The sequence below is a fragment of the Apostichopus japonicus genome, chromosome 1, assembly GCF_037975245.1.
Source record: "Apostichopus japonicus isolate 1M-3 chromosome 1, ASM3797524v1, whole genome shotgun sequence".
In the NCBI taxonomy this organism is placed as follows: Eukaryota; Metazoa; Echinodermata; class Holothuroidea; order Aspidochirotida; family Stichopodidae; genus Apostichopus; species Apostichopus japonicus.
This window is the reverse complement of record NC_092561.1, coordinates 5,789,046-5,804,490: the sequence shown is the minus strand read 5'-3', so window position 1 is coordinate 5,804,490 and position 15,445 is coordinate 5,789,046. Positions and strand designations below refer to the sequence as shown.

General features: G+C 37.1%; 1 protein-coding gene across 1 annotated transcript in view; it reads right to left on the bottom strand.

Moving 5' to 3' along the window:
- The window catches only part of LOC139965276 (potassium voltage-gated channel subfamily KQT member 1-like), a 135,669-nt gene that overhangs the window by 60,721 nt on the left and 59,503 nt on the right, over nt 1–15,445 (bottom strand). The window contains exons 2-3 of the mRNA XM_071967469.1: nt 10,534–10,624; nt 8,012–8,138 (exon numbers count right to left, since the gene is read on the bottom strand). Of these exons, the coding sequence (XP_071823570.1) occupies nt 8,012–8,138; nt 10,534–10,624 (218 nt within the window). The remainder of the gene's footprint in view (nt 1–8,011; nt 8,139–10,533; nt 10,625–15,445) is intronic.

The window sequence follows — 15,445 nt, the reverse complement described above, 5'->3', positions numbered from 1 at the left end:
TCCATTTTTTACAGCTACTACATACAGCAGGTCCTTGTGGAAATCATATGGATTATTCCCAACCCCCCCCCCCCATTTTCTCCCTAAACAACAGAATGAGCAGGTATGATTGGTAAATGTCACCAGACAAAATTAGGCCACATTAAACCATATGACCCCTAAGGGAGTAAAGGAAGTAAGGTGGTGAACGTATATAAATGCTTCTACAAAGTATTTCCGTTGACTTCCAGGACGTCGTATATCCAGGCTCCGAAAACAGAGCCATAAAATGAGCGTCTACAGTGGTTCAATATTAAAATCAATATTAAAATCACCAATCACCAATCACCAATGAATTTCAGTTTTCGGTCCAGCTATAGAATCATTTACCAATTTCTGATTTATTTTAAGTATAAAATGATGAAAATGTGATGAAAATGATGTAAAAAAAAAAAAAAATCTCATATGGGTGACCAAATTTGTGGAATCACATAAATTACAATCTATTGAATATTCATTTGAGGTTTAATTGACTGTCATAATGTTTTGGATCAAGAATTTTCATTTATGATATAAAAATTATGTAAACTGAGGTCCCACAAATATTACATGTATGGTTGGCTGGTACTTTTTCACTAATATATCCAGTTGTTCATATAGACAGACAATGTCCTGATAGACATTACTTAATTACTTAAATACTTAATTGATTCAGTCATTATAAAGCTGCTATTGGGACAGTAAGTTGCAATCTTAATTAGCCAGACACTACTCTTTACCAAATTTGTTCTCATTTGTTTAGTCTGGCTAAATGATCTCAACACAAAACCCAACTTGTTTATTTTTTAATTCTCCTTTTTATTATATATGACTTACAAGTTTTGAACCATAAATGCTATTTATCTTCATTTCTTTCAGAAATAAGACCCACAGCAAATACAATATTAAGTAAAAGTTGTCTGTTTTTTTTTTTATGATTATTATTAGTTTGTTGATGTTGCCACATCTAAATTACAGGTTTAAATTTATGAGAAACTTTAACACAACTGAACAATACCCTACATACAACAAACGAAAGTTTGACAGAACTAGTTAATTACCCGGAAACTTTGTTTTACTTACATTTTACACATATCTTCCTCGAGTGATATCAGAAGGTTGTGTTCCTGATATTTACTTTTCAAATGTCATCCCCTACCTATCCGGAACTATATAATTGCAGACCAGGCACAATGGATGCCTGCAATCAACTTTTACTTACTCAAAGAACATGTTGTTATGGTGTCATCTGACAACCTGGTTTCGTTAGGGTCTGTATAATTACATTATAGAGCAAATCAAATTGTTTCAAGTGGGTCACATGAGGATAGAGAGTGAGGCATGATACAAAGTCGAGGTGAAACTGCATGACCAATTTGATTCACAATTATTAGCTTCCACTATCTTCAAAATCGCTTATTATGTCAGCTCTTTTTCTGGAACTTTGTATTAAAATTCCATATCCACAATTTCTTCGCATTAGTTGGCAAAGTATATAAATATGTTATTTTTTTTTTATCAAAAGCAGTATAAAAAAGCTTGCTCCATTTGCATAGATATCATGGCTTGCAATCCATGCCAGAGGCCTGTTGCTGATACCAGCGGACAGTCATTGATGCCGAGAGACTGCCACCAATACCAGGGGACTATCATTGACACCAGGGAGTTGTCATTGATGTTAGGGAACTGTCACTGATACCAAGGGACTGTGTCATTGGTACCAGGGACTATCATTGATACCAGGGGACTCAGTGGTTGATACCAGGGGACTGTGCCATTGATACAAGGGGACAGTCATTGATGTTAGGGGACTGTCATTGATGTTAGGGGACTGTCATTGATGTAAGGGGACTGTCATTGGTACAAGGGACTGTCATTGATACAAGGGGACTGTCATTGATACCAGGGGACTGTCATTGATACCAGGGGACTGTCATTGATACCAGGGGACTGTCATTGATACCAGGGGACTGTCATTGATACAAGGGGACTGTCATTGATACCAGGGGACTGTGCCACTGATACAAGGGACTATCATTGATACCAGGGGACTGTCATTGATACCAGGGGACTGTCATTGATACCAGGGGACTGCCATTGATACCAGGGGACTGTCATTGATACCATGGGACTGACATTGATACCAGGGGACTGCCACTGATACAAGGGACTGTCACTGATACCAGGGGACTGCCATTGATACAAGGGAGTTGTCATTGATGTTAGGGGACTGTCATTGATACAAGGGGACTGTCATTGATACCAGGGAACTGTCATTGATACCAGGGAACTGTCACTGATACCAGGGAGTTGTCATTGCTACCAGGGACTGTCATAGATACCAGGGGACTGTCATTGATACCAGGGAATTGTCATTGATACCAGGGGACTGTCATTGATACCAGGGAGTTGTCACCGATACCAGGGGACTGTCATTGATACCATGGGACCGTGTCATTGATACCAGGGGACTATCATTGATACCAGGGAGTTGTCATTGATGTTAGGGGACAGTCATTGACACCAGGGACTGCCAATGATACCAGGGGACTGTCATGATACCAGGGCACTGTCATTGATCTTAGGGGACTATCATTGATACCAGGGAGTTGTCATTGATGTTAGGGGACAGTCATTGATACCAGGGGACTGCCAAGGATACCAGGGCACTGTGTCATTGATACCAGGGGACTGCCATTGATACCAGGGGACTGTCATTGATACCAGGGGACTGTCATTGATACCAAGGGACTGTCATTGATACCATTCATACTTTTTTTCAAATTCACATATATTATAGTTGCTTGCTTTCTTTACTTTTTTGCATCTCTTTTGAGATCAGATATCCCAGATCTGCAAGCTGTTAGGACACCACACAACCTATAGATGCAATTTAATATAAAACTGCCCAATGGATACATGAGACAACATTATTATGCTCAATATATATTTTTTGGTCATCATTTCCCATTTCATTTTCTTTTATTCATAATATGAAACCTTAAGGAGAAATTGCTCAATCTGTCCAATCTTCATCTACGCATCATGCAGTTACCCTTTCTTTGTCTATAGAACTGTCTGTATATTTGCCTTTATTAAGCTGGAATCGGCGGCACGTACGCCTCTGTTTCCCGTAACGAGAAAGAGGAGGGGAAAGGCTTGCGTGACCATGTTGTGCCTGTGACGTCTTTTCCCGTGCATCAATCATCTAGGGCTATCAAAGTTTGAAATAACCAAGTACAGTATTAGTACAAACTACCACTAAATCACACATGAGGAAGCTGTCAGCTTGAGTCTTCCTTGATAATAAATCTGTCCATAGCAGGCCACAAATAGTGCTCTGCATATTTAGGCACATACACAGTACTGTTTCTTACAAAACAGGGTTTTTCTTTATCTATTTCCGTGACTACTTCTACGATATTCTAATGCCCGATCCTGCTGACGGTACACTTCGTAACGTCTGACATACATTCAATTTAAATTTAAGTCAAATTATGAAAGATGAAGACAAACTTAACAACAACAACAACAAGAGCAACAACAACAAAGCTTAATAAAGAAATAAATTACAACAGATGGGAATTAATTTTTTGACAGTTTTTTGACATGATTTGATGTACTGCATGATACTGTCTGTACTGTGTGGTTGGAACTTGATATATAGAAACAATTACTGTGTGTATGTCATGAAACACTCAGCACGATAACAGAAATCAGAAATAGGAGGAATTACTTTTTAAAATTTACATTTAAAAAAAATCTGAAACATCTCAAGTTTAATTGTCATCTGTACCATCATCATGCAAACAGGTTCAGCTCTCATATTTTCCATATCTTCTACGTGATATATCCATTAACTGTTTCTGACATATGCTAGCCCACATCCTTCAACATTAGATCATTTGAAATGTATCAATCCGCCGAAAATCTTTTCTTTATATTTATGTATCTGTTTGTTCCATGCAGATATGCCTGGGAACACTTGACTGGGAATTAGCCAACCATTAGCGGGATCTCAACGACCTTAACGAATTCACAAGAATGAAATGCCTCCAGACAGCTGTAATTGACATACTAGATTGAAATGGGGGGGGGGGGGTGGTGGGGGGATGGGGGTGGAAAACGAGGGAGGGATGTTGGAAACGTTCATAACATATGGTGCCCTAGGGAAGCATAAATACACATGTACAACACATCTTATCACACTCCAAGGATCTAATATTCAGACCCTGGACAGTATTTCATCGATTTAACAGGTTAAATTAAATTGAGAGCATGGAAATGTTACGTACCGAGACGTTACCATTCACAGGAATGCTCCACTGGCCATAGTATCTGCCAGACAACGTTTAATAATTGCAGCGATGACTGATATTGCTAACAGCAGCTACCAAACATTACTGCAATTTATTGGAGCAAAACAGTCAAGGTTTTTCAAGTTTCTTGGAATTACATTCATGTTGTGATATCTTTATATATATAATATATTAATTACGACCTTTCTTACTGGTTTCGAACCTCATTACGATTTCAATATATGTATATATATTGAATTTTTGAAATTCAATTCTAGTACTGATATCACTCACAACTCCACTTAAGTAATTGCTTGGCATTTTGCCACTCTGATCAGATGACAAATGTTACAGTTTTACCCCTTTTTGGGAAAGGGGTTGAAAACTTAATGGAGTCACTTTTACCGACCTTGCAAATTTGTGAGGGTGACAGTGGATTGCAAAGTCAGAAATGACTATAACACGAATAACAAAGTTGCTAATTACTATTGCACGGTATTAATTCGTTTAACACTTTAGCATACAGAAACATTGTACTGAAAACCAAAGACTTCGTTGCCAGTAGTAAGTCCTTTGGCCAGTGAAGGCAGACTGTCATTTCTCGAAAAGGTTGCTATAAATTACTACAAGCGTAGGATCTGCACTGTTTGTTAGTGTTAGAGAAAGCAATCAACAGGCTGAATAAAATTATCAAATGAATTGTACTTGGTACTATTAAAGTTGCAAATGTTGATGATATTATGTACTTGACATGTCTTTTAATTGTTAAAACATGTTGCTTTTGATACAGAATTTGTTAACCCCCTAGACAATAGTCCATATACCTGAAGCTTTGGTTAGTACCATTATGTCAATAGGGGTAACATAAGTTGGCTTTACATAGCAGCAAGAAATGGAAATATATCTGTAATGAAAACAACAACTGCTTCCACGGCAGATGACGTATTAGGAACAGATTTTTTTTTGATGTTTTCTGAAATCATGTTCTCAATCGACTACTCAAACATGTATATATTACATGCTAACCTCTCGCTTTTACGAGTAGAACCACTGTGAAAAAAAATCTGACGCGGTACAGGTAGGACACTTGCAATGACACCTGCGAATTAATCAGGTCACACATCCGGAGTCTATGTATGCTAAGCTCTTCAATATACTGCACTCATTTCTTTTCGGCAAAACATTTCATACATTTCATATTTGAAAAATGATTTACATATTGTCATATTTTCAACAATATGGAACTTATACACTACCGTAGCATGCTACACTACACGTAGAATAGTGTATATGGAACAGAAAAATATCAATCTCTTTGCATTGTGGTTAGATGTGGATATCCATTCCGTTAAATATGCTTATATAAACTATGATTGAAACTCTTTGTATATGATGTATGGTAACAATTATACCCTTGCGAAATTCAGCTTACGAACCTACGGTGGGAAACATTGCAAGCCATTAAATACACAGACCAGTGTGCCGTATTGAAAAAAACAAAAACATTTCAAACTATATTTTTCACTTGTTTACTTTTCGACTTAAAGGAGCATTCTTGATGAAAAGTAGACTACATATGTCTGCATACAGACATTTCATACTGTAGTGTTGATTTTTTAATTTTGACTTAAAGGAGCATTCTTGATGAAGAGTAGACTCCGTATGTCTGCATGCATATAAACATTTAAATGAGCATTCTTGAGGAAAAGTAGACTCCATCTGTCTGCATTCAGACAACATTTCATCTGTAGTTTTGATTTTTAACTTTTCGACTTAAAGGAGCATTCTTCATGAAAAGTAGACTCCATATATGTCTGACAATATATATAATGAAATCCAGGAAGCCAAACCTTTGAACCACAAGTGTCTCGATGATGTTATATTTTGACTTGACCAAAATGATTTTTGACCAATTAATCACTGATATTTGGTTATACTGTACCTGTATGTATTACACCAAACTGAAAGTTCTCTAGAAATCTGCTCATTACCTACATGTAGATTTCATACCACCCCCATTCCCCCCCCCCCCCTCAACCACCAATAAAAATATGAAGGAATATCCTCTATTTTGTTGTAAACTACTGTATATACAGCAAACTATCCTGTTACTACTTTATAGACAATAATGCAGTGTAATCGTACTCAGGTTTCAGCCCATCTACAAGCAAGCTAAAATTGTAAAATAAGAGAGGGGGGCAACTTCTTAAGGGGGTTTGACATGATTCATGTAAACCTTTTCCCCCCAGAAAATGGAAAGAAAATATTAATAAGGATAGATTAAAATATCTCTAAAGGACTAAGTTTTATTTATAATTACCACAACTGACCAATTTTTGGTCAGTATTTCAAGTATATTTGGAAGGGTAAGATGCTGAAACCACCACTTCCTCTGATTTTGATATTAGAAAAGCTTTACAGGATTTTACTTCCCAATTATGTAAGTAAGAATTAAGACCTGGGAGATATTTTCTATTTTCTTCTCAATGACCTAATGCCACATTTATGCAACAAAACTGGCCTCAGCTTAAGACTGGGTTTTTTGTTCATTGGTTTTTCTTTCCTCGCAAAAAGGGAAAGAGTTTGTTCATATTGAATGTACAGTTTAGTAACTTGAATAACTCAAAACATTAATACATGTTTTCCTGTGGAGCTCATGTTTATTCATGTTACCATGTACTAAATTATTACTTTGTACTATTGTAAAAGGCTCCTGAAGATTTACATTGTATTTGTTTGAATCCCATTTCCCTTGTAACATATAAAGCCCTGTTCACATGATACCACGATCACTGTATTGAACCCCGCAATTCGATGATGACTTTTGTAATGTAAACAAGGATCAGACCCTGTGATTTGATCCCCACCATAGACTAAGAGCCAGGAAGGATCACACACCCCCCCCCCATGCTTGGTGTGAAATTGGAATGTAAACACATGCAGCTCTGTGTTGACCCAAGAATTCATGGTTGTTCGTTACGTGGGTAAATTTGAAATTCATAGTGGTAGGCATTTAGTAGCAGCACCTTTTCGTCTCTAGAGTAAAGAAACCTTGACTTCCTGTTTGGTGATCGTGAGCACGTGGGGGGGGGGGGGGGGGGCTGACACTGCAGCATCAATTTAATGCTGAATGTTCACCAAGGACAGGATCTGATCCAGAAAGTCATTTTAAATTGCCTAGGGCAGTAAGTTAGGGATGATGAGGGGAAGGGCATGGTGGCATAGCCAAGATTCACATCAGGCCACTTCGACCCATAAACTGCTTCACACATACCCGTGAAACCATGATGCCTATAATCACATGAGGGCAATGAACTTAGTTACTTTGAAACAACCTCCATGATTTAGGCACATGCACAATGCCACGGAATTTCCACCTATCCACAGTGGAGTTGATTCAGGCCCTGACGAGTCGGGCGGTATGTGAGCCGTGGGTTTGGCGACCCATTCCTGTGTAGGTGACATTCATAAGTCTGTCTACACCACGTACCACTAACTGAAGACATGAGGCTTCTTTCAAAGACGAAGAAATTCCAATCCAAATGTCACACTCATATCTGATCAGATATCAACTGTTGCTAATACTAGCAGCTGTCTATACTACTAACTTCTACTACATGACACTCTCTGTCCTCACTAATCCACAGATTGAAATCTCAATTAATCCCAAAGTAATCCCTACTTAATCCACTCACCGATTATAAGAATTATTTTTCGTCCAAACTTGAACCGTCCCAAGAAACCCTGGTACTGTTGTCTGCAGCCGGCCGACCAAAGTCTAACCAAGTATTCAACGCTGAAGAAGACCACTAGGAATATCTCCTGATGAAATAAAAATAATAATAAATAAAAAAATTAATAATGCAGAAATATGAGACAGTAACATGCAATGTGGGTTGAGCAAGATAGAACTCAAATTATAGGAAAGTCACATAATTTAGCTATGTATTTCTAAAAAAAAATTAATTGCATCTGACAAAACAAAGATATGATTCCTTTCTTATTATTATTTCTTCTCTCTCTCTCTTTTCGTTTTTTTTTATTTTATCTTTCTTCCAAGGAATGTTTATACTGAGCTAGTATTTAAATATTCCATTCTTTCCTCATTTTTGTCTTTTCACAAGTCAAATTTTCCAAATATTTATGTTAGGGACTTGCACAAAATAGCTTAAAAGCAATTATACTTTATTTACAAATATTTAATTTCAAAATTGACGAAGAAACAATTTTTTGAACTACATTGCTATCAATGCATTGGGATTTTTATCGACTGAAAATTACCGAAATCAATGAGAAAACCTATAAATTTAGAATGGGCTTAAAATGGAGAACATCAACAGGTAGGGAATTTCCAACCGGACAAGTCAACTTGGATGAACTTAGAACTTGTGTAAAAGTAAGGGGGCCTGATGTTTCGATCCTAGCAGGATCTTCTTCAGAGGCCTTTGAAGAAGATCCTGCTAGGATCGAAACGTCACTTTTACACATTCTCTTACACAGGCTCTTTAGTGGATAAGCAGTCTGCTAACAGTTTTGTTTTAGTTTGAAACTTAGAACTTGATATTCGCAACAAAGGTGCACACATTATATACTACAGTATTTCACATATAGCACAGTGCAAAAGTTGGTCTGCATGAGTAGCTATAGCGTCAGGATGGCCAACCATGAAACTCAGCGAAATGAATACATCTTAAATATTGACAAATAAAATAAGATCAAGAAAATTATTGAAAAGATTCCAACAATCCTTTGCAGAAATTGCAGAAACTGTTTAGTGCTGGGAAAAAAGATGAACAATGAGAAAAAAAATGAACAATGAGCAAAAACTTAAACTGACCAATTTGTCATTATGACTAAATGCTATATTATCAAGGTTCACATAAAATTCATTCTCGTGTTTCAATGACAATGATATTTATTGGCCTTCATTTTGCAGTCAAACAGAATTTATTAATATTTTACTCAGTGCTTGTTAATTAACATTGGGGGGGGGGTGGGTGGTGTCTCTTAGTTTGAACAAATGTACCTGTAACTCATGTCAAGCTTGGTGAAAATTGCCAAAACATTCAACCGAGGAAACAAGTTCCAGGGCAAGGCAAGAAGTTTGCTTCTGTTTGATTGATGACTTTCATTAAAAGGAAGTAAATTTGGTGACAAGAAATTGACTCAAAAAACTTTGGTGAAAAAATTCATTTTCTGCATCAATTTAGATGAAACCGGCATCCTGTAAGCAAAGTTTAATTGCAAATTTAAGATCATATGAATTTTTTTTTTTTCAGTGGTTAAATTACAAAAAATTTCTAGGCATATCAAGCAATAAAATAGTAAAAATGAATGACAGCTGATATCAAGACAGATATAGTTCTGAAAATATTCCAGTGTTTTCTTAATAATGAATAAATTCATTCTCTCATGCACAGAGGGAGATGATATTTTGGCAATAGGAAAAAAAAATGGTTTTGCTGAGGAATTCTTAAATTCAACACTTTACACTTCCTGATGAAAAGAGGTAGCCTACATTTCAAATTTAACACAATACCCAGAATATTTTTGAGGGGAATTCACTATAAATTCAAGCCAAGTGTGGCTGTGATGTAGTGTCTGTTTTATATTGACAATATTTCGATCCGCTCATCTTGTCAGGCCAAACGTGCATATCTTGCAGAATCAAGTCCCAAAATATTCACATCCAAAATATCAACATGGGGATTTTCATGCAGTGTGAACTTGCCTTGATGAATTCCCTCAAAATGTATAATATTGCCTCCAAAAATAAAAGAAACCCCAGCTTTGCATAATTAATTTGGAAATTACATATTGCTCTAATAGTAACATGATTTTCATTGTGTTGTGATCCGCATCAGTTAAAGGCCAAAAATTGGATCCTATACCCAAATCAGTTTAAAAGTAACCCTCAAACGACCACTGATCTAAATTTAGTAACCAGATTTCCAGATAGGGTTTTCAATCGGAATTAAGAGAGAAATTTTCTTTTAGTCTTTTCTCTGAATGTCACATATTGCCATTAGAAGAAAACACTTTAAATAAATGAGTTGGCAAATTCATGTTGCCATGGTTACATGTAGAGCAGTGAATATGTTAAAACTCACCATGTAGTACAACATCTTGGAGCTAGCCACGTTGTACTCTTTTAAATGAGTTGGCAAGTTCATGTTGCTATGGTTACATGTGAAGTAGTACATATGTTAAAACTCACCATGTAGTACAACATCTTGGAGCTAGCCACGTTGTACTCTTCAATGGTTGACAATACACTAAATATGAGGCAGATTAGCACTAGTGAAAAGCTGCAGGATTATAAGAGAGAAATTAAAAAGTTATTAAAGTTTATATATAAATCACGGAAGGATATTATTTCTGCCTTCGATGCATGCACATTGCTGTAAGGTGGAGAGGTAGGGTGGAGGTGGAGAGATATGTACACCATCAACAATTAAAGCTGCTTTTAGCATCAATTTTTACCATGCACTCTGCATCCTAGGTATAACCCACCATCTTCTCTTCTTCTAATATTCTTGGGCAGCCTCAAGGGGTCACTGTGACCTATTGTCGTGTACATATAGATACATTCTACACCTGCTTTTACTTCCAACGTTACCCGTCCCCTTGTTCCACCCCTCCCACCCTTCCCCCACAACTCCCATTCTTCTTAGGTTAAGTGTTTATTAATTCCACATTTTGGACATTTTATGAATTTCTCGTACCTGTTCATTTCAGTGATTAAATGAATTTTTTTTTAATCTCATAAATACATATTTTCTTTCATCTATTGTTATAATTATCTATCGTTACAAACTGTATTTCTCTCCATATATTAATTTGATTTTATCAATAAATTGTATCGAATTGATCGATATTAAAATAAAATCATGGACACGCATCTATTTTCCACTCTTTGATGGTAACCAGGATTTTGACCAAATCATTCAACTAGCCTTTACAGCCTATGTCAACTGTCCATGCATGTGCTGACCTAACAACCCCTAGATTGGAGTGGCCCATATCTATTCCAGAGGGATTTAAATAAATAAAATTAATTAATAAATTTCTTGACTCTACACAGTCAGTAGTGATCACAGAGATGCACAACAGCAAACTGACTCTTGTAAGGTTCATCAAACTCCAGAGACATTTTTAAAGCGAACCATTACTTTACAAATCAAAAGAATTAATGAAAAAAAATCTTCATTCTTTCAGGGAAGAAAAAGTCATACTTTTGGTCTATAAGGCATACAAATGCCCTAAAAAAGTGTGGTGCAAGTTAATTAACAGATGGCCAAATTTGGGCACGTTTAAAGCAAACCTATTCAAAGAGCAGATTGGAGATAATTGTCAAAAGAAGCCACCACCTTGAGATACACCTAGGGGGACTTGATGAACAACCGTGAAGGCAGGCGTGGGGTACGTTATCTTCAAGTTTTTCCAAACGTGGAAAAATAGTAAATTGTTGAAAATTTGCCAACAAATGACCACATCCATACAACCCAAATTTCCTAATCTGAGGCTAAAAGGTCATTATCAGACAATTCCTGGCAATAATGGCCCCAAAATGTTTTATAATTCTTACATATGGTTTCTGACAGCTGGCTATGATACAGAAAGTTCTATTAAAATTCTCTTTATTTCCATATATTGAGGCCCTCGGTCAAGTTCGTTATATAACTGAATGTTTTCCCACTGATTAAAAAAAAATAACCATGCCGACCGACGTAGATAGTTAGAAGTTCAAGCTTAAAACTGAGTTTAAATGTTGCCCATGTTTGGACTTTATGCATGTTCAGCATGTTAATTGGATCGAGGGAATTGATAGCTCTAGCTTTGTTGGCAATCTGTCTGGGCCTCAAGTTTGACCAATTAGCTAAAATCGCTCCGGCTTTCCTCCTCAAAGAATGGTCCCTGCAGTATTGCGGGGATCGTCAAAGCACACAGAGCATACCAATTAGTGAGAAAGAAATAAATCATGGTGTTCCAAAGTTTGAACTAGAGCAGTTTTCCTCAGATATGACCTTCACCAGACACTGTAGACTTAATCGTTGTACGGCATTTGGCCAATGTCCCATGCATGTACAAACTTTAAAGTTCAGATTCTTGATATCTTAAGGCCTTAACGATTTTCATATTTTGAGCTCTGGTGCATGACCTCAACTGACCTTTTGTCACCCACCAAAAACCAACAGGGATCTTGTACTGTATAAGGGCAAGCCAGACTCATGTACATGCCATTCAAATATATAACCATGAAGAATAGTAGACTGGTCAGTACATCTTCTTTTGTTTTTTAAACAAATTTTTCAAAGACCTTAAACTGAAACTCTTTTTATGATTATATAATTCAGTTTAGAGTATTTTTTACTGCCGTATGCACACATCCCAGTAACATAAGCTATTTGAAACTGAAAGTACATGGATGCATGGTACAATTCATCTCTGCAGAATAGGTAACTATTCACACTGAAGCCTTGTTTTACCAACCTCCTTCACTAACCCCCTTAAACCTTTCCTTTAACATTTCAATAAGCATCTCCTTTCACTAAAACTATTGTTAGAAATCTGGGTCAAAAACATAGAACAGTATAGCAATAGGACTATGGGTGCCAGGGGTTGGGGATCCCACTTGGGATGGGTGCAGCACAGTAGGGGTGAGGGTGAACAAGTGTCATCTAACAATACAGTTGTGCATGGAGGTGACCCGATCCAGAATCATTTGGAAATAGAATGTATTACAAACCAAGCTTTAAAATAATACTGCAACTCTATACAGACCCTGTTCTAGATGACGACCACTAATACTCTATAAAACCATATCACCATAGCAACCTATACCTAAATCAAGAACGAAAGTTACATTGCAACCGCTATACAAACCCTATCTAGATGACCACTAAAACTCTACAAAACCATATCACCATAGCAACCTATACCTAAGTCAAGCATGAAAGTTATCCTGCAACTCTATGCAAACCCTAAAAACTCTACAAAACAATATCACCATAGCAACCTATACCGAAACAATTTTAACCAATTGAAAACATGCTAGAAAGTAAGGTCTTTTCTATTGAAGTTGCTCACTTTCTGGCCATGCGATTTAGCGATAAAAACTCATAATCCAATGATTTGACGGTCAAGATTTTAAAAGGGTTTAAATGTATCAAACACCCTTCAATTAACTCCTGGACTTTGCAACAAAAACTGTACACTATCTTAAGACGTTGTCGTGCTTCCAGGTTCTTCTCTAACTATATTATTAACCTGACCCATCGATTTTACTGACACTAGATAATGACCTTGCTATTGCAAAACTCTGTAGTTTTGGCTTCCGGTAAAAGCACGTCATCTGGGGAGGACGAACCATTAAGCCGAACCCCGTGGACATTCGGCTGGGTCACTAGTAATCTACTTGATTGCGTTTCGTGTACTCATCTTGGAGGCAGCTCTTACAGCTTGCCCGCCTGGCTTTATAGCTGGGAACAAGAGCACATTTTGATATTTTACAAGATTGATCACATTTAGGGGGAGAGACAAAGTGTGTGTTTGTCACGTACCATCGACGGCCTCATGAACTAAAAGTGATGAGAATGAAGAAGAATTCTGGACCAAAGTTCAGAATTAGGTATTCCAGATGGATATAATTGGCATATGTTGCTATCTTGTACATTGTACCATCTTAACAGCTGATAACAGGACATTACATACAGAAGTTTGGAAGAGCAGGTGTTAAATCCAGCGGCAGAGAAAGACATTTTTTATCCATAGCAACGTTCAAGACTTTGTGTATATTCCAGTACATATTACCTGCCAGTTTTTTATTGGTATTCTTTCTCGCAATTATTGAAAAGATCAAAAGATCTCATAATACATGCCTTCCCTTTGATGGTTATATATAGAAGTTTAACTCCAAATATTTAATAGCAGTGCCAGTTCTGTGTTAAAGTTAGGTAATTTAGATCAATACCTGCATAGCATAAATACATTAATACTCCTTTTATTTTTACATTAACAGAATTCTTAGTTTTATGATTTCTGGTAGTCCTGAAAGGGAGATGCAATATGGCAATACTGACTTTACCGACCTAAATTAGGGTTCTTTTGGGAGAAGCAGGCAAGGAAAATTATTCTCAAAAGGCAGAAAACTTAAATATATGCAACCTGCTGGGTCACGGATGAAAGGTCAACAAACTTATAGCCTGTTCCAAACTACAGATAGGAGGAACACACCTAAACTACATAATTAGATGCAATACATAAGGAACAAAGACCTGTAATAGTCAGTTGCATGGACTCTTCCAAAGCCACATAGGGATACCGGTACAGACCTTCCATCGTATGCAGGGGGCACTGGGGGCACGTGCCCACCCCCACTTTTTTCCTAAATAGCAAATGTGCCCTACTGGCAAATAAAATGTGCCCCTTTAATGAAGAACAGCTGTCTTTTGGATATCTTTGTTAATTTTAATATTTTATTTTCATTATTTATTTTTTAGTCTGCACATGCTATTTTTAAAATGGCATCCCATATCTTTTTGTAGCACGGTTAACAATAATCAATCTCAGTAAATAGTATTGATAGCATACTAGGCTAACACATCATATATATTTAAGTGATATGGCAGGTGTGTATCGGTTTATAGGATAACGAGTAGTGGCTGTGGAATGAGAAAGCGCCCTTCTGATATTGTGCCCCCCCCACACTTTTTGGAAGCTTCCTACCCCCCTGATCGTAGGGTATATATATGTATGACATTTGCGCACACATGCATCTCACTGCTGACACACTGTTTTACCACCAAGAAAGATGCAGACAATCTCTCAAAGTCAAAATTGAGCGGACAAGTCTTTCCTCTTATTACGTAAAATTTGCTGACAAAACTATACAAGGATGCTTAATGTAGGCTTTGCATGCCTAATGTACTCTCAGGCGCAGCTCAGAGGCTTTTCCCTACTTCGTGAAGCGATGCGAATTAGTCAACAGGATGATAAACTCCTCCGTGGCATAAATCAACCTCTTTCCACCATCGTTAAGGAATGTCAAACTTTAACGAGGAAATGTATTCCATTCTGTCCAATCGAATGTCGCAGATCCAAGGTTATTTCCACCAGTCAACCTACAA